This window comes from Leucoraja erinacea, unplaced genomic scaffold (genome assembly GCF_028641065.1).
Source record: "Leucoraja erinacea ecotype New England unplaced genomic scaffold, Leri_hhj_1 Leri_519S, whole genome shotgun sequence".
In the NCBI taxonomy this organism is placed as follows: Eukaryota; Metazoa; Chordata; class Chondrichthyes; order Rajiformes; family Rajidae; genus Leucoraja; species Leucoraja erinaceus.
Genome location: NW_026576420.1, coordinates 72,716 through 93,473, shown reverse-complemented (window position 1 = coordinate 93,473; position 20,758 = coordinate 72,716). Strand labels below are relative to the sequence as shown.

The following is a 20,758-nucleotide window of genomic DNA, read 5'->3' as shown; positions in this document are numbered from 1 at the left end:
TAACAGAAATGCCGAGTACCGTGGGAACTCTTTGTCTACCCCCCTGTTATATCGTGGGATATCGTGCTACACCACGGCCACTTCACTCTGGCTAAATCTTGCGTCAAGTCGCCCCGTGAAAAAGGCCTATCAACATCCCATATCTCTGCATACCTGGGCCTGGGAGGTTTGGAGTTAAAGATACCCTTCCTAAATCTAGATATCAGAGGGTGAGATCCGACGGAGTGGGTCCTGCTCCCCGCAGCAAATATGATGCGAAGGCACGTTTTGCACAGTTAGAAACATAGAAAAATATAGACAGAATATAGGTGCATAAGTAGGCCTTCGAGCCTGCAGCACCATTCTATATGATCATGGCTGATCATCCAACTTAGTATCCCATCCCTGCCTTCTCTCCACACACCCTGATCCCTTTAGCCACAAGGGCCACATCTAACTCTCTCTTAAATATAGCCAATGAACTGGCCTCAACTACCTTATGTGGCAGAGAATTCCACAGATTCACCACTCTCTGTGTAAAAAATTATTTTCTCATCTCGGTCCTTAAAGACTTCCCCCTTTTCCTTAAACTGTGATCTCTAGTTCTGGACTTCTCTAACACCGAGAATAATCTTCCTGCATCTAGCCTGTCCAACCCCTTCAGAATGTTATAAATTTCGATAAGATCCCCCCTCAATCTTCTAAATTCTAGTGTGTACAAGCCGAGCCTATCCAGTCTTTCTTCATATGAAAGTCCTTAAATCTCAGGAATCAGTCTGGTGAACCTTCTCTGTACTCCCTCTATGGCAAGAATGTCTTTCCTCAGATTAGGAGACCAAAACTGTACGCAATACTCCAGTTGTGGTCTCACCAAGACCCTGTTCAACTGCAGTAGAACCTCCCTGCTATTATACTCAAATCCTTTTGCTCTGAATGCTAACATATCATTTGCTTTCTTCACTGCCTGCTGCACCTGCATGCCTATTTCAATGACTGGTGTTGTACCATGACACCCAGGTCTCGTTGCATCTTTCCTTTTCCTAATCGGCCACTATTCAGATAATAGTCTACTTTCCTGTATTGCCACCAAAGTGGATATCCTCACATTTATCCACATTATACTGCATCACCCTCCCTATCCAAGTCACCTTGCAGCCTCCTAGCATCCTCCTCACAGCTAACACTGCCCCCCATTTTCGTGTCATCCGCAAACTTGGAGATGTTGCATTCAATTCCCTCATCCAGATCATTAATATATATTGTAAATAGCTGGGGTCCCAGCACTAGGCCTTGCAGTACCCCACTAGTCACTGCCTGCCATTCTGATAAGGACCCGTTTACTCCTACATTTTGCTTCCTGTCTGCCAGTCAGTTCTCTATCCACATCAATACTGAACCCCCAATACCGTGTGCTTTAAGTTTGCATACCAATCTCTTATGTGGGACCTTGTCGAAAGCCTTCTGAAAGTCCAGTTATAACACATCCACAGGTTGTAACTTGGTGACTCGGGAGAAAATTCAAACAAGCTTGAATTTCTCCAAGAGTGACTTGTACACTTGTGGTTGAACATTGCAACATTATATGTACGTAGTGGCTAGTGCAATATCCGTACTGACTCTTGCGTGTACCGTGGGAACTGCTGCGAACGGTAAACCCGGAAGCTGGTCTGAGGGGACAGAAGGTGAGTAAAAATTGTCTTCTGTGGGATTGAATTTAAAAAATAAAGATTTGCATCCACATATGGACATCAACTTATTCATGTTAATGAGATTCAGGAAAATAACTATAATCTTTAAAAGGGACTTTACTGAAAGGTCCCGCATTTTTATGGTCCGTGAGAAATTTTTCACATGTACGTCTTTGAGAGATACAGCTCGGAGTCCTCGCCGACCAGTGATCGATGCCTTTCCGAAGCAGGGTCCGGAACACTACCAATCAATGTTCTCCAGAGACCAGTGTAAAGGAGTGAACTGCACATGCTGGTTTAAAATGAAGACAGACACAAAAAGCTGGAGTAACTCAGCGAGTCAAGCAGCATCTCTGGAGAAAAATAGGTGGTGTTTCGGGACGAGACACATCTTCAGACTCAATTCCGATTAGGATGTCGGAAGAAGGGTTCCGATTCGAATCGCCACCTATTCTTTTTCTCCAGAGAAGCTGCCTGACCCGCTGACTTACTCCAGCTTTTTATGTTTTTCTTCCCAGATCTGACTTACCTGCTGAGTTACACCAACATTTTGTGCGTATTAACCAGCCACTGCAGTTCCTTTAGACATTACCTAACTTCAGATTTTAGAGATATAGCGCGGAAACAGGCCCTTCGGCCCACCAAGTCCGCGCCGACCACCTATTCTTATACACTCCAGGGACAATTTTACAATGTTACCGAAGCCGATTAACTTACAAACCTGTAATCTCTGGAGTGTGAGAGGAAACCGGTGCACCCATGGTCAGGATCGAACCCCGGTCTCTGGGGCTGTGAGGCAGCAACTCTACCACTGTGCCGCATGTAGTCAGATTTAATACATTGCTGGTGTTGCTTCCAAAGACAGAGGCACTTATAATATTAGATCAGAATTGCATCTTTCCGCTAATAGAGTCAATTATTAGTCAATTAATAATAGAATCAATTATTGTTGGTGACATTTCACCTACGAATATCAGACTATTTTCGCAGAGGTAAGGGCCAATTAGGCATAGCAAAAGGTATGAACACATTTAAACATTTTTTTCCGACTATTTTGTCAAATGCAAATACAGGGAGAATGATCAAAGTGCTCACATGGCTCACTCTGTTAGAAGCGTTCTGAGTTTAAATGTTCCGTGTATTCCTTCTTAAAGTATAAATTTTTGTGTGGCCAGGGGTGCGATTGAGAACAGCTGGGAAAGAGTGGAGGGGCGTGACGAATAACAGCGTTTCCCTGGCCATATAATGGCCCATTCCCCAACCGTAACATTATTCAAGCTCTGTCTAACTCTGCCTTCACACCATCCCCCTGTGACATGGGTTAGTCATCGCTGGGCGGGCTGTGGGCCGAATGGCCTGCCAACGGGAGTCAGAGACTTGACACTGAGATCCATTGTGCAGGAAGGAACTGCGGATGCTGGTTTTTACTGAAGATAGACACAAACGCCACCTGTTCATTTTCTCCAGATATGTTGCCTGACCCATTGAGTTACTCCAACATTTTGTGTCTGTGTTCACTATGAACATTGAATTATTTAATTTTAGGTAACTTACATTCTCTCTTCTCTCCCCCGCCCCCCTCCCCCATGCAGTAAATGTCGGTTAACCAGTCCAAGGTTTGCAACGCTGGTTCCCTCTTGGGATCACACTATCCCTAGCCAACAATTGGCCTATCTGGGAACCAAATATAGACATAAAGTGCTGGAGTGACTCAGTGGGTCAGGCAGCATCTCTGGGGGAAATGGTTAGGCGACATTTCGGGTCGGGAACCCTCTTGAAAATACCCTGCTGAGGTCATCTGTTGTTGGCCCTGATTTGTCCCGGTCTTTTCTTGCTTCCAGTTCCCCCCTACAATCATCCCGAAGAAGGGTCCCGACCAAAAATGGAATCTATTCCTTTTCTCCAGAGATGCTGCTTGGCCCGCTGAGTTACTCCAGCATTTTGTGTCTAACTTGCTGATTCAGACAGTTTTTGATTTACTATGAAACACACGTTGGAAATTTAAACTTGAGCGCAACTAACATCGTCTTACTACCGTGGGAACTCTTTAACTCAGCGGGCAGGCAGCAGTTAATTGTTGCTCCTTTCAGTTTCCCAGGGGGTCGGGATGGGACTGGAGTTGAGAGGGAAAGGTGGGGGGGTCAAGGGATAGGAGGGGGAGACAGATGTGGGTGTCTTCATTTACTGGCGGCGGGTGTCTGTCACTGAAACAGGCAGGTGCGATTTCACATCCACCTTGTGTGTGCTTCTCTCTCTCTCCCTTCCTCCCTCTCACACAGGCTGAGAGACTCTGCCTCTGTGAGTGTACGTCTCTTTCTCCCCCTCTCCCACACACAGTAAAGACCGAGTAACTGTGCTCACTCCATCTGTGTCTCCTATATACACAGTAAAACTCTGCTTTGTGTGTGTATATACCAATTAAACCAAGGGAGGATATTTATAGTGTGTGAAAAAAAAAGTGACATCATTCGTGCCACGTGATGATTTAATTACACTTGACAGTTTACAATGTCATTCAAGATTTAACGGGAAAGCTCGGGAGACGGACAAGTCACTCGCACAAATAACAGAAATGTCGAGTACCGTGGGAACTCTTTGTCTACCCCCCTGTTATATCATGGATGATATCGTGCTAGACCACGGCCACTTCACTCTGGCTACATCTTGCGTCAAGTCGCCCCGTGAAAAAGGCCTATCAACATCCCATATCTCTGCATATCTGGGCCTGGGAGGTTTGGAGTTAAAGATACCCTTCCTAAATCTAGATATCAGAGGGTGAGATCCGACGGAGTGGGTCCTGCTCCCCGCAGCAAATATGATGCGAAGGCACGTTTTGCACAGTTAGAAACATAGAAAAATATAGACAGAATATAGGTGCAGAAGTAGGCCTTCGAGCCTGCAGCACCATTCAATATGATCATGGCTGATCATCCAACTTCGTATCCCAACCCTGCCTTCTCTCCGCACCCCCTGATCCCTTTAGCCACAAGGGCCACATCTAACTCCCTCTTAAATATAGCCAATGAACTGGCCTCAACTACCTTCTGTGGCAGAGAATTCCACAGATTCACCACTCTCTGTGTAAAAAATGATTTTCTCATCTCGGTCCTTAAAGACTTCCCCCTTATCCTTAAACTGTGATCTCTAGTTCTGGACTTCCCTAACACCAAGAATAATCTTCCTGCATCTAGCCTGTCCAACCCCTTCAGAATGTTATAAGTTTCGCTAAGATCCCCCCTCAATCTTCTAAATTCTAGTGTGTACAAGCCAAGCCTATCCAGTCTTTCTTCATATGAAAGTCCTTCCATCCCTGGAATCAGTCTGATGAACCTTCTCTGTACTCCCTCTATGGCAAGAATGTCTTTCCTCAGATTAGGAGACCAAAACTGTACGCAATACTCCAGGTGTGGTCTCACCAAGACCCTGTTCAACTGCAGTAGAACCTCCCTGCTATTATACTCAAATCCTTTTGCTCTGAATGCTAACATATCATTTGCTTTCTTCACTGCCTGCTGCACCTGCATGCCTACTTTCAATGACTGGTGTACCATGACACCCAGGTCTCGTTGCATCTTCCCTTTTCCTAATCGGCCACTATTCAGATAATAGTCTACTTTCCTGTTTTTGCCACCAAAGTGGATATCCTCACATTTATCCACATTATACTGCATCACCCAACCTATCCAAGTCACCTTGCAGCCTCCTAGCATCCTCCTCACAGCTAACACTGCCCCCCAGCATCGTGTCATCCGCAAACTTGGAGATGTTGCATTCAATTCCCTCATCCAGATCATTAATATATATTGTAAATAGCTGGGGTCCCAGCACTGAGCCTTGCGGTACCCCACTAGTCACTGCCTGCCATTCTGATGACCCGTTTACTCCTACTCTTTGCTTCCTGTCTGCCAGTCAGTTCTCTATCCACATCAATACTGAACCCCCAATACCATGTGCTTTAAGTTTGCATACAAATCTCTTATGTGGGACCTTGTCGAAAGCCTTCTGAAAGTCCAGTTATAACACATCCACAGGTTCTCCCTTATCCATTCTGGTGGTGGTTATATACAACGGCCTGCCAGAGGGGATAGTTGAGACAGGTACTGTAATAAAATGTATAAGACATTTAGACAGGTGCATGGACAGGAGAGATGTGCCAAACATGGACAGTTGCACCAGTGTATGGGGCACCTTGGCTGGTATGGGGTAGTTGGGTCGAAGGGCCTGTTTCTTTGCTGTATGATCCACTGACTCTAATATCAACGCACACTCCTGAACCTCAACATCATCCATGCCCTTCCTCTTGGGGAATGTTAATGTTAAGTACACATTAAGGACCTTAATGTCCATTTGTCTGGCATCAGGCATAAATTCCCACTTTTCTCCTGGAGTGGACCTACCGTTTTCCATGTAACCCTTTCTCCTTACATACAAAATGCCTGAGAACTCTCCTCGACCTAATTGCCAAGATTCCTTTACTCCTCCTAATTTCTAGTTTAATTATTTTCCTGATTGATTCGTATTCCTCAGGAACCAGGATTGATTTCTGTTTCCTTTGATGGTGGGCCAAAGGTCCCATTTCTGTGCTGCACATCTCAGACTCTAAGACACAAATACATGGGTGCATCGGCTGTGTTTCCCTATCCAAGGACGAGAACACGTCTGACGTACTGAGTGAAATGAAGATTCAACTGTTCGATGCCTGGAGCGAGACCAGCAGACTGGGCCTCTACTCTCCAGAGTTCAGAAGAGTTGGATAGAATAGATGCAAGGATAGTATTTCCCCACACAACCAGGGATCATAATTAGAGTGGCTAATGGAATTGTTGCCCCAGTTTCAGAGACCTGGGTTTGATCCCGACTTTGGGTGATGCCTTTGTGCAGTTTGCACATTCCACCTAAATCCAAGCAAATTCCTTTGGGTGCTGCAGTCCCCATCAACATTCCAAACACATGTAGGTTGATAGGTTGCTGTAAGTTATCCCATGAATGATAGCATAGAACATGGAACAGTACAATACAGGAATGGGACTTGGGGATCTGGAGCAGTTGATGGAAATTTTGGGAAGAGAAAGAGGGATCAGTGTAGGATTGGGATAAAAGGGTGCTTGATGCTTGACCCCATGGGATGAAGGACCTATTCTCATGCTGCATGTGGAGATGGGAAGAAATATCTTCACTTAATGGGTGGAGAACCTTTGCATTCCTCTCCCCAAGTGGGTTTTGCTGGCTCAGTGGCTGAGTGTTTTCAGACAGAGTTGGATATCAAGGATATGGGGAAAATAGGGTCACTGCAAAAAAATGGTCTTGAGGTTGAGGGTTGGTCATCGTCGAACTGAATGTTAGAATAGGTGCAAGGGGTCGAATGGCCTCGTCCGACAACAATGTTTATTCCTGTCACCGAAACTCAAGTGCAATGCCTGCAAAAAAATGTACAGTTTTCATACTTATTACTTCTCTGTTCCATATCCCTGGGGAAACAAGGCTGCTGAGATGCCAACAGTAATCGGGGCAACCGTAGCCAAACAAGTACATGTACGCTGGTCTCATACTCTTTGCATTGAAGACTTTCACCAGCATGAGGTAAAGCTGCACACCTTCCAGGAGCATCCAGGAAAAACAGGCCAGGAAGAAATAATGCAGGAATCCAGCGATGACGGCACAAAGAGTCTGGAAGTGATGCAAGAGAACAACAAGGAATTAATGAGCCTGAGTTGGGCTGCACAGGGTGGTACACTGGCTGGTTCACTGGGCCTGCGTGCTGAGTCAGTATATTGGGTTGGTATACTGGGCCGGTACACTAGGTTATTACACTGGATCAGTGCACTGGGCCAGGACACTTGGTTGGTTTACACTGCAGTTTCAGTTTAGTTTATTGTCACGTGTACCGAGGTACAGTGAAAAGCTTTTGTTACATGCTAACCAGCCAGCGGAAAGACAATACATGATTACAATTGAATCTGTACACTGTGAGCCATTCACAGTGTGTGGATAAATGATAAGGGATAGAAGGGATAATGCATTGGTACGAAGATACATTTCACTGCCGACTCAAGTTACACTAACTGCCTGTAGTTTCCTATCGTCTCCCTTGCTCCTTTTCTAACGTAGCATGGATACTGTTTGGTGCCCTCCAAAGTGGCAACTCCATTATGTTGAATTCTGGAGACAGCATCAATGCACTCACTATTTTCATTATAACTTCTGCTGGTCTGTTTCCGTGCTGGATGACGTCCTATAAGGTTTGTCGTTCATATTGATTCACGACTTCCTCATCACCAGATCACAATCAGTCCACATTGCAACAACACTTGCTCCTCGATGGCCACCAACACAGGGCACCTCAGGGCGGTGAGCTCTGTCCCCTGCTCTACTCACTTATTTCTACTGTGAAATTCTTACATGGCAGCCATAACAGCTCTGTAAACACAGAACTCATAGGTAATAAAATAAACAAAAGTTCAATAAATTACAATAAAACAATATTAGTGTGAAACAAAAAGTGAAATTACTTGGTGCAATCAAGACAGTTCATAGATTGTAGTGTAGTTGGAGTTTGTGGTGTTCAAAAGCCTGGAGGTTGTTGGGAAGAAGCTGTTTCTGAACAGCATGAGGTCATAGTTTCAGACTCCCAAGCCTTTTCCCAATGGGGAAGTGAAATGAGAGTGTGGCCAGGTGGTGTGGGTTCTTGATGATACAGGCTGCCTCTTTGAGGCAACACCTCCTATAGATCACTTCAATGGTGGGGAGATCGGTACCCATGATGGACCAGGCTGTGTTCACCATTATTGTGTTCTCCTTCCTTCCTAGGTGTTCAAATTGCAGAACCAGTCCATAATGCAACCAGTCAACTTCAGGAAAGCTAGGGATCCATGAATCTGTCTTTATTAACGGAACAACAGTACAAAGAGTCAACAGCAGACACAAAATGCTGGAGTATCTCAGCCGAACAGGCAGCATCTCTGGAAAGAAGGGATAGGTGACATTTCGGGTCGAGACCCTTCTTTGGAATGAAGGTCTCGATCCGAAACTTCACCCATTCCTTCTCGCCAGAGATGCTGCCTGTCCCACTGAGGTACTCCAGCACATTGTGTCTACCTTCGATTTAAACCAGCATCTGCCGTTCATTCCTACACAAAGAGTCAACAGCTTCAGGTTCCTGGACGTGTGTATCTGTGAAGGCCTGTCCTAGGCCCAGTGTATTGATGCATCACAAAGAAAACTCATCATTGTCTTTACTTCCCCAGTAGATTGAAGAGATTCGCTATGTTGAATACTGTTTTGAATTATCTTCTATGGCAGAGAACACTCTAACATGGAGTTATAGAGTCATAGAACATGGAAACAGGGCCTTCGGCCCAATAGCATATTCCAACCAACTTGCTTCATCTGCATTAGTCCCATGAACCAGTGATAATAGAAAATAGACAATAGGTGCAGGAGTAGGCCATTCGGCCATTTGAGCTAGCATCACCATTCAGTGTGATTATGGCTGATTATCCACAATCAGTACCCCGTTCCTGCCTTCTCCCCATATCCCCTAACTCCACTATCCTCAAGGGCCCTATCTAGCTCTCTCTTGAAAGTATCCAGAGAACTGGCCTCCACCACCCTCTGAGGCAGAAAATTCCACAGACTCAAGATTCAAGATTCAAGATTCAATTTAATTGTCATTTGGAACCCTTGAGGTCCAAACGAAATGCCGTTTCTGCAGCCATACATTACAAACAAATAGACCCAAGACACAACATAATTTACATAAACATCCATCACATCGCTGTGATGGAAGGCCAAAAAAACTTATCTCTCCACTGCACTCTCCCCCCCCCCCCCGATGTCAGAGTCAAAGTCAAAGCCCCCGTCTGGCAATGGCGATTGTCCCGCGGCCATTAAAACCACGCCGGGTGGTGCGAGGTCGCACACCGGGTCTTGATGTTAGAGCCCCCGGTGTGCGCTCGCAGAGTCCCGCGGCCATTCCAAGCCGCGCAGGGCAGTGATGTAGGCCCCGCTCCAGGAGCTCTTCGACCCCGCACACTCGGGCGGGAGACGTCGCCGTTGCGAGAGCTCTGAAAAGCGGTCTCCCTCCAGGGACCCGCGGGCTCCCGGAGCCGCCGTCCGCCAGACCCGCAGTTGCAGCCTCCGAATCTCCGGAGGTCGGGCTGCAGCAGCAGCAGCGCTCTACCACCGCTCCACCCGCTCTGGACTCGGCCAGCTCCGCGACGGTGAGGTGAGTCGTCGGCACCAGAGTCCCCGGTCTTCTCCTGTTGGAGGCCGCTCCTCGTTGCAGCCCCAACGACAACGGAGACCCGACAAAGAAAAGGTCGGGTCTCCCGCGCAGGGAGAGATTAAAAGTTACCCCCCCTCCCCCCCACCCCCACCCCCCCCCCCCCCCCCCCCCCCCCCCCCCCCACACACACACCCCCAACAAAAAATAACAAAAACTGCATAGACACATAGACAAAAAATAATAAAAACGTAGACGGGCTGCAGAGGCCGCTGCTGACGAGAGTCGCGCTGCCTACCGCCCACAACTCTCTGTGTGAAAAAGTGTTTCCTTATATCCGTTCTAAATGTCTTACCCCCATATTCTTAAACTGTGGCCCCTGGTTCTGGACTCCCGAACGTCAAAAACATGTTTAAGAGGGAACTGCAGATGCTGGAGAATCGAAGGTTACACAAAAAAGCTGGAGAAACTCAGCGGGTGCAGCGGTCATAGATGCTGCTGCACCTGCTGAGTTTCTCCAGCTTTTTTGTGTAACCGTCAGAAACATGTTTCCTGCTTCTAGCATGTCCAATCCCTGAATAATCTTGTATGTTTCAATAATATTCCTTCTCATCCTTCTAAATTCCAGAGTATACAAGCCCACATGCTCCATTCTATCAACATATGACAGTACCGCCATCCTGGGAATTAACCTAGTGAACCAACGCTGCACTCCCTCAATAGCAAAAATGTCGTTCCTCAAATTTGGAGACCAAAACTGCACACAATATGCCAGGCGTGTTCTCACTAGGGCCCTGTGCCACTGCAGAAGTACCTCTTTGCTCCTATACTCAACTACTCTTGTTATAAAGGCCAACATGCCATTCGCTTTCTTCACTGCCTGCTGTACCTGCATGCTTACTTTCAATGACTGATGAACAAGGACCCCCAGATCCCATTGTACTTTTCCTTTACCGAACTTGACACCAATTAGGTAATAATCTGCCTTCCTGTTTTTGCCACTTCACCCTCCTCTAAATCTTTCCCTTCCATGGCATATAAATGTAGTTATGTTTCCTGCCTCAAATACCTCCTCTGGCAGCTTGTTCCATTTACCCACCATCCTCTGTGTGGAAAAAATTGCCCTCGGGTTCCTATTAAATGTTTCCCTTCTCACCTTAAACCTATGTCATCTGGTTCTTGATTCCCCTATTCTAGATAAAAGACTATGTTTCATCCTAATTAAACTCCTTGGTCCACTTACCCAGCTGATTATTGACAACCTTATTTACTAGATGAAATCACCTATTTTATATCAAAGTCACGTGAGTGGCTACGTGAATAAGTCCGCCAGCTCGCATGCACGTTAATACGTCGAACGCATGGCGCGCGTGCCGGAGCAGTTCGAACTGCTCTAGCAGGTAAGTCAATTTTATTTCCAGCGGGCCGCTCCGATAGCGGGCCCAAAGTAGCTGATGGTGGCGGCCGGGGTTTGGGCCGCAGTGGAAGCTTCATAAGGAGCTAGAGTATAATTTTGCGGTTCCGCCGTTCAAGCTCCACACGCGAGCAGGCGGCCGAATTTGGAGACCGCGGTAGGGCTCCATAAGAGCTGCGTTTTTGCAGCAGCTGCCATTCGAGTTTCGCATGGGAGTCGAGCTCCGTACGGGAGCAGGCGGCCAAATTTTCAGGCCACTGTGGGGCTCCATAGGAGCTGGGATGACAGCTGCCAGCCACAGCTCCAAACGGGAGCAGACAGCCAGATTTGCAGGAAGCCGTGGGGCTCCGTAACGAGTCAGGATTTATCACTTCTCGGCCTTTTGGTTAAGATCAAGTGTAGTATCTGTTTTTATCAGTTTAATATCTGATACGTCCCCTATCTAGGGACCATATATTAAGAAGCTACAGCATCATATAGTGTATGTTTATTTTGGGCAGCTATAAATAGAGGTGGCATCAATAGCGGTTGCCACTCGATCACATTTGTGACTATTGTAGTCAACAGCATTCAAAGGTCATGTTTAATTCTTTGGAAGTATAACGATATATCTTACCATGCCAATATAGTTTATAGTAAATTATAATTACAAAGGACATTTTTATCACATACACCTATGGTGTAGTGAAATTGGTCTTGCCATTGCAGTCCCGAGCTCCTGGCTTAGGAAGCCTTTTTTGAGCTATGTCTATCAGTGACCTGTGGGAGCTACACCTGGTGGCTTCATGGTAATTTCCACTCACTAGAGGGGACTGTTGGAGACTCTTTTATAACAGATTCCAACTATCTGCATATCGATAAAGTAGTCGAATCTCTGATTTTATGGGGATATGCTTCTTTTAATCATATGAACATAATTGCCATTGACAACTCCTGGCGGGGTTGCAGTATTTCTCCCACTCTGCCTAGCGGACTATTGGGAAAAGGTGACTCTGATTATAATGCCGGTTTATCCTAGTCATATGGGGGCCAGAGGCACTCCAGTCCTTCCCTGTAATACTCCGTTGGGGCTCCAGAAGGGAGTAAGGACTCAGAGTCACTAGCTGGTGCAACCTGTCTGGTAAGTATAAAGATGATACCAACAGAGCACTGATCTGCACAGCTAGTCCCGGTCGGCTACTGAAGCGAGCAGCCTGTCAACCCCGAGTCGTGGCAAAGTCAAAGCCTGTGGGACAATTCTTGTTGGATGATTTGGGACATCTATGGCAGGTATGATTGGGCGTCTCAATTAGAAAAACTGATGTATCAGATGGTGGCACAAGAAATGCTCCATGTTACGAAGGCATGTCAGGCAGCAGCTCCTGGTTCAGGGTTGCAATATTTCTCCCACTCGGATGAATGGAGTGATGGAGATGGTGCCAAAGTATATGCACATATGCCTGAAGCAGCTCCTGGTTCAGGGTTGCAATATTCCTCCCACTCGGATGAACGGAGTGATGGAGATGGCGCCAAAGTATATGCACACATGCCTGAGGCAGTTCCTGGTTCAGGGTTGCATAAGTCCTCCCACTCACATGAATGAAGTGATGGGGATGGTGCCAAATATTATGCTCCGTATTAAGTTCCAGTTCAAGTCATATGCCTGTAGCTACATTGTTTCAGGGTTGAAATATTCCTCCCACCCAAAGGATTATCGGAGATGGTGTCACAAAATATGCTTTGTGTTCTGGAAGCATGCACACGCAGTCTAAGGCATACGCATGTGGCTACGCCTGGTTCGGGGTGCAATATTTCTCTCACTCTAAGTGAGTGTCAGAGATCATAATGGATCTGACTACGAACATGACCCCGAACATAACTATGTGCCTGAATCCCATGCTTTAATGCATGGTGTACGAGAATTGCATAGGAAGAGCTGCCTGCTCTTGCCTCTAAATTTGCTGTTCCCTCAGGGACGGATGGGCTACTACAGTAGGAGTTGTCCAGTAGCATCACCTATATAACATAAATGACAAGCATGACAGACAGGGTCTGCAAATTGAACTTCGCTGAAGTTCCAAAATAAGAAATCGCCCCGGGGTCAGAGACGCTGGTAAGTAAGGTCTCGTTATTAACCTCCGTAAAATTCCAAATGGAGCAGTCTGTCAGCCCAGGTTTGGGTTTACTGGCAGCATGGGCTGTCTAGTGGCTTTTCACTGTGTCTGGGATAGATCAGGTTGATGTACAGACATTGGCAGGGTGCCTTGCATCGTAACCTCTGTAAGTTCCAAGTAGGAACAGTTCGGTTACCCTGGTCATGGAACTGGCTGGCCATAGGGGTCATAGTGACCAGGAAAGCACTGCCCCATCATCTGTGATTGAGGTTATCAGACTGCTCAATAGACTGAAGTAGTTGAGGTCTTTCTCACCATATGGTTTATTTCTCCACAGTTAGTAGAGTTGCTGATTCATTGGAATCACGATTGCCATCCTCTCGGGGACAGGTATTTACCCGCAGGAAGCTCGTCTGGCATATAATATAATTTTATCTGACCTGCAGGTTCATGTTGTGAATCAACAATGTATTTATAATAAACTATAGGCTCTCAATACCAGTTTTCCTGATTGAGTGGCGGGTGGAAGAGATTGTGTTGTGCACTCTGGCGACTTACACATGTGCTTTCAGTTCAAGGACTGTGAGGTAATTCCTGATTCAGCCTTGCATTATACTAATTTCTACTCTGAAGGAAAACGCTGAGCGTTCGTGGTGACTCTTAGTCAAGAATTGACAGGGTATTCCCACATCAAAGGGTGACTGTGGTTTCAGCTCTAGTCATTAGCTTCTGATTATATGTTATCAGTATGAATAACTAGATAATGCATCTTCTGCAGGTTGAAAAGCCAACATTTTTCCGTCCGTAGGATCAATAGAGGAACAGGGGTTCCGAGTGCTATCAGTGACAGCTCATCCAATGATGAGTGGTCTGGCCAAGGACTAGAGGGGTATATTTCTGATAATTATAACCATATAACCATATAACAATTACAGCACGGAAACAGGCCATCTCGGCCCTACAAGTCCGTGCCGAACAATTATTTTCCCTTAGTCTCATCTACCTGCACTCAGACCATAACCCTCCATTCCTTTCCCATCCATATACCTATCCAATTTATTTTTAAATGATAACATCGAACCTGCCTCCACCACTTCCACTGGAAGCTCATTCCACACCGCTACCACTCTCTGAGTAGAGAAGTTCCCCCTCATGTTACCCCTAAACTTCTGTCCCTTAATTCTGAAGTCATGTCCTCTTGTTTGAATCTTCCCTACTCTCAATGGGAAAAGCTTGTCCACGTCAACTCTGTCTATCCCTCTCATCATTTTAAAGACCTCTATCAAGTCCCCCCTTTACCTTCTGCGCTCCAGAGAATAAAGCCCTAACTTATTCAACCTTTCTCTGTAACTTAGTTGCTGAAACCGAGGCAACATTCTAGTAAATCTCCTCTGTACTCTCTCTATTTTGTTTACATCCTTCCTATAATTGGGCGACCAAAATTGTACACCATACTCCAGATTTGGTCTCACCAATGCTTTGTACAATTTTAACATTACATCCCAACTTCTATACTCAATGCTCTGATTTATAAAGGCCAGCACACCAAAAGCTTTCTTTACCACCCTATCTACATGAGAATCCACCTTCATGGAACTATGCACAGTTCTTCCTAGATCCCTCTATCAACTGCATTCCTTAATTCGCTACCATTTACAATGTACGTTCTATTTTGATTTGTCCTGCCAAGTTGTAACACCTCACACTTATCAGCATTAAACTCCATCTGCCATCTTTCAGCCCATTCTTCCAAATGGCCTAAATCTCTCTGTAGACTTTGGAAATCTACTTCATTATCCACAACACCACCTACCTTAGTATCATCTGCTTGCTTACTAATCCAATTTACCACTCCATCATCCAGATCATTGATGTACATGACAAACAACAGTGGACCCAACACAGATCCCAGTGGCACCCCACTAGTCACCTGCCTCCAACCTGACAAACAACCATCCACCATTACTCTCTGGCGTCTCCCATTCAGCCACTGTTGAATCCATCTTGCTGCTACTGCATTTATACCCAACAATTGAACCTTCTTAACCAACCTTCCATGAGGAACCTTGTCAAAGGCCTTACTAAAGTCCATATACACAACATCCACTGCTTTATCATCATCAATTTCCCTAGTAACCTCTTCAAACAATTCAAGAAGATTAGTCAAACATGACCTTCCAGGCACAAATCCATGTTGACTGTTCCTAATCAGACCGTGTTTATCCAGATGCTTATATATATTATCTCTAAGTATCTTTTCCATTAATTTGCCCACCACTGAAGTCAAACTAACAGGTCTATGATTGCTAGGTTTACTCTTCGAACCCTTTTTAAACAATGGAACAACATGCGCAGTATGCCAATCCTCGGGCACTATTGCCGTTTCTAATGATATTTGAAATATTTCTGTCATAGCCGCTGCTATTTCTACATGTTACTTCTCAAGATTTCAGGTATTTGATGCAGGCCAAATTGGGTTAGCATTGCGTTGCATATTCTGCCATATCTATACACATGAGGCACAGATTCTGCTGTTTTCATAACAAACCTAGTGGTGAAAGCCTATGCTGCCCTACTCAGATGATAGGGCATTGTGTCATCGAGTTTTAGGTAACATGGAAATTTGCAGCTGATAAATCTTATGGGTTATCAGTAGATACCTTTTGCGATATTACAATTGAGACAACATGAAACTTAACAGTGCCAATTTGCCTATTCATTCACGCCATGGTAAAGCGGCTGACACAACTCTTATTTACTCAGTCATGAGTGACGGCTGGGGTACGCTGTCTTCTCGGGCAGCTAGCTCTGCACAATTGTATGAGAAGCTTGTGAACAACATATGTGAGTCAATTTTAAATGGAAGTAACAGAGGTTTGTGTGGCTTTCAGTTTGAGCCTAAAGAAGTGTTTATGTGATAGCACAATTGACATTGCTTGTGCTGCTTTATCATTTTCTATAAGCCCATAAGTCGGACAATAAATGATTGGTTATTCACCTGCTGTTCACTAACGTTATGCAGGGTGTCTTTTATTTGACCACTCCAATAGCCTACACTCGTTGTAGTGTGCGATGTATATCAGTGAATTATTATGCAAATATTCTTCTATTTTTTCCTAATGGGAGCAGTAATTTAAGATGATTATGCTTTCAGCAACTGATCTCAGCATAAAAAACACAGCCTTTACTCAATTTCTGGCTTGGTCTCCACGTCATAAATGACATTAGGATAGCTTGTTATGGGAATGATCTCATAAGCAAAATAAGCAGGATTGCGTACATTGGAAGTTGGCAGCTTACCCACCAGAACAGAGATTGGGGATGTTATTTGGTATACAAGTGCGCTGAGATTGCTAGTACCTATGGGATGAAAGATAGTGCTTTGGTTATTGAATAATCTCAAGATATTGCTAATGGCTAATTAGCAGCCAATAGAATGGTTTCCCTTTCATCATCCCTTTCAGCATGAGGTTTACATAGTACAGGTTAATAAATTATAAAATGTTGTTAAATATGTCTGGGTATTTGCAGATAGAATTTTGCACAGTGTTGCATGAGTTATTGTCTAAACTCAACAGTTTATTGGGACTACAGTCTGGTTAAGACAATGGCCATGTATGCAAGTTAAGCATCATGATATTATTAACTCATGTTTTTCCTACCATTAATGGTTTATCTGTTTAATTGTTCCCACACAGAATGGGTCACTGCACGAAACCACAGAGCTTTGAAGTCTTCACGTAGTCACTCACGTGACTTCGATATAAAGTAGAAAGATTAAACAAGAATTTATCATTTGAAGTTTGATCTTTATTTAATGAGAAGTTACAGTGAGGGATTACATGCCCTCCACCCAACCCTACTTCTCACAAAGATCATTCGGTAGTTCTAATCTCGTTAATCTTCCTATAGTTTAGGTCAGCAACTATTCTGTGGTTTAATACAGCTGCTTTGAAGATTGACGTGCATGCGGGCTGGCAGGCTTCTTCATGTAATCCCTCACTTTAATCCCTCACTGGCAATCTGCATTTCACTACACCAATTGGTGTATGTGACAAATAAAGAACCTTTGAACCTTTTGAACCTTTGAACCTTTCCCATGATTTCCTGACTCTTATACCCAAGGCCCTGACCTATGAGATGACAAACATGGTCGATGAGGGTAGGGTGGTGGATGTGGTCTACATGGATTTTAGTAAGGTGAACTTGTACTTGGGCATTGTCTTCAGTTTAGGAAAGATTTCATTAACCTGATGCAAGATAGCAAAGTGGTTTATGAGGATGTTATTGGGACCCAAGTTCTAGAGCTACAGAGAGAGTTGGGCAGGCTAGGACCTTAATCCTTGGAATGCAAGAGGCTGACGGATGATCTTACAGAGATGTATAAAGTCATGGGGAGTAGATAGAGTGAATGTATAGTTGAGTTTAGAGAAACGGCATGGAAACAGGCCCTTCAGCTCACCGAGTCCACATCGACCATCGATCATCCCTACGCTAGTCCTATGTTATCCCACACACTAGGTGGAATTTATAGAAGCCAATCACAAACATCTTTGGAATGTGGTTGGAAAGTGGAGCACCCACGTGGTCACAGGGAGAACGTACAAACTCCACAGAGCGAGCACTCGTTGTCAGGATTGAACCTGGGTTTCCGGCGCAGTGAGGCAACAGCTCCAACGCTGCACCACTATGCTACCCCTGCACAGTGTTTTTCCCATCAGGCATTTAACAACTAGAGAGCTTAGGATCTGGGTCTGATTAGGGTCAGGGTCTGATTAGGAACAGTCAACATGGATTTGTGCCTGGAAGGTCATGTTTGACTAATCTTCTTGAATTTTTTGAAGATGTTACTCAGGAAATTGACGAGGGTAAAGCAGTGGATGTTGTGGATATGGACTTCAGTAAGGCCTTTGACAAGGTTCCTCATGGAAGGTTGGTTAAGAAGGTTCAATGGTTGGGTATTAGTGGTGGAGTAGCAAGATGGATTCAACAGCGGCTGAATGGGAGATGCCAGAGAGTAATGGTGGATGGTTGTTTGTCAGGTTGGAGGCCAGTGACGAGTGAGGTGCCACAGGGATCTGTGTTGGGTCCACTGTTGTTTGTCATGTACATCAATGATCTGGATGATGGTGTGGTAAATTTGATTAGTAAGTATGCAGATGATACTAAGATAGGTGGGGTTGCGGGTAATGAAGTGGAGTTTCAAAGTCTACAGAGAGATTTATGCCAGTTGGAAGAGTGGGCTGAAAGATGGCAGATGGAGTTTAATGTTGATAAGTGTGAGGTGCTACATCTTGGCAGGACAAATCAAAATAGGATGTACATGGTAAATGGAAGGGAATTGAAGAATGTAGGTGAACAGAGGGATCTGGGAATAACTGTGCACAGTTCCCTGAAAGTGGAATCTCATGTAGATAGGGTGGTAAAGAAAGCTTTTGGTGTGCTCGCCTTTATAAATCAGAGCATTGAGTATAGATGTTGGGATATAATGTTAAAATTGTACAAGGCATTGGTGAGGCCAATTCTGGAGTATGGTGTACAATTTTGGTCGCCTAATTATAGGAAGGATGTCAACAAAATAGAGAGAGTACAGAGGAGATTTACCAGAATGTTGCCTGGGTTTCAGCAACTAAGTTACAGAGAAAGGTTGAACAAGTTACGGCTTTATTCTTTGGAGCGCAGAAGGTTAAGGGGGGACTTGATAGAGGTTTTTAAAATGATGAGAGGGATAGACAGAGTTGACGTGGAAAAGCTTTTCCCACTGAGAGTAGGGAAGATTCAAACAAGGGGACATGACTTGAGAATTAAGGGACTGAAGTTTAGGGATAACATGAGGGGGAACTTCTTTACTCAGAGAGTGGTGGCTGTGTGGAATGAGCTTCCAGTGAAGGTGGTGGAGGCAGGTTCGTTTTTATCATTTAAAAATAAATTGGATAGTTATATGGACGGGAAGGGAATGGAAGGTTATGGTCTGAGCGCAGGTATATGGGACTAGGGGAGAATATGTGTTCGGCACGGACTAGAAGGGTCGAGATGGCCTGTTTCCGTGCTGTAATTGTTATATGGTTATTATATGGTTATATGGTTTAAGGAGGGATGGGAATGAGTTAATAGCAAACTGAGGGACAATGCTTTCACACAGAGGGTGCTGGGTATATGGAACAAACTGCCAGAGGAAGTGGTGAGGCAGCATTTATGAAGCTCAATATCCTTTCATAACTGTGCTGTGTTGTAGCAGGCACATGCTGCTGACCACAGTTCAGTACAATATGGGCGAGGACAACTTTCTCTCACTGGCCATCTCTACAGCTGAGTTGGTTTGTGTGCACGTGTGGTTTTCACCAGTTCTGCTCTGACAGTTCTATATCTATGGTCTATTTTGAGAGACGGAGAAAGTGATGTTATCATCCTGGGTGGACCCTAACACACACTAAATAAAGCTTGCTACTTGCTGTATAATCTTACAGATCGCTTGGAGAATGCAGAACAAAGGAAATAACAAGATGTACTGAACCAGATCCTTTTATGATTCAGCATGTTACAGAAGGACAACACATATCTTCATATATGTAGTACTGCTGATGTATAGAAACATCTCTGAATCACTCACAGTAGAATGAAAGAAGTTCAACAATGTTTCTCACAGATCTTGGAACAGTTCAAGTAATAGAGTCGTAGAGTCGTACAGCACTGAAACTGGCCCTTCAGCCCAACTTGCCCATGACCACCCAGATGTCCTATCTGCACTTGTCTCACTTGCTCACGTTTGGCCTATATCCCTGGAAACCTTTCCTATCCAGGTATCTGTCTAAATTTTGTTCAAATGTTGTTACAGTATCTGCCTCAACTAATCTGAAAATGTTATTCTCTGGTTTTTGATTCCACTACTCTGGGGAAAAGACTCTGTGCATTCACCTCTATTTCCCCATGATCTTATACACCCCCATAAGATCACCCCTCAGCCTCCTGTGTTCTAAGGAATCAAATCCGAGCCAGCCTAACCTCCCTCCATAGCTCAGGCCTCCAAGTCCTGGCATCATCCTTATAAATCCTCTCTGCACTCTTTCCACCTTAACGACATCGATCCTGTGCTGACAAAAACTGAACACAACTCTCCAAATGTGGCCACACCAACATCTTGTACAACTGTAATATAGACACTGTCCCGTACTGCCAATTTATCCATAAATCAGCTCCCAAGAGGAGGCTTTCCATCTTAGGACATTCGAGATGTCCTTTTTCTGTAGTAAATGTGGATTCCCCCTGCTGTCATAGACAGATCCCTCACCTGCACCTCCTCAGTGTCCCCGTGTTTTGCTCTTGCGTCCCCTTCCCCCCAAACTGAACAAGAATAGAGTTTCCC

General features: G+C 44.9%; 1 protein-coding gene and 1 pseudogene across 1 annotated transcript in view; one reads left to right on the top strand and one right to left on the bottom strand.

The window, feature by feature from the left end:
- The window catches only part of LOC129693993 (adhesion G protein-coupled receptor E2-like), a gene marked incomplete at its 5' end in the record, with an annotated part of 90,132 nt that overhangs the window by 5,721 nt on the left and 63,653 nt on the right, over positions 1-20,758 (bottom strand). Inside the window, 1 exon segment of the mRNA XM_055630716.1 lies at positions 7,112-7,344. Coding sequence (XP_055486691.1) covers positions 7,112-7,344 — 233 coding nt within the window.
- LOC129693994 (U2 spliceosomal RNA) lies at positions 11,669-11,780 on the top strand (annotated as a pseudogene).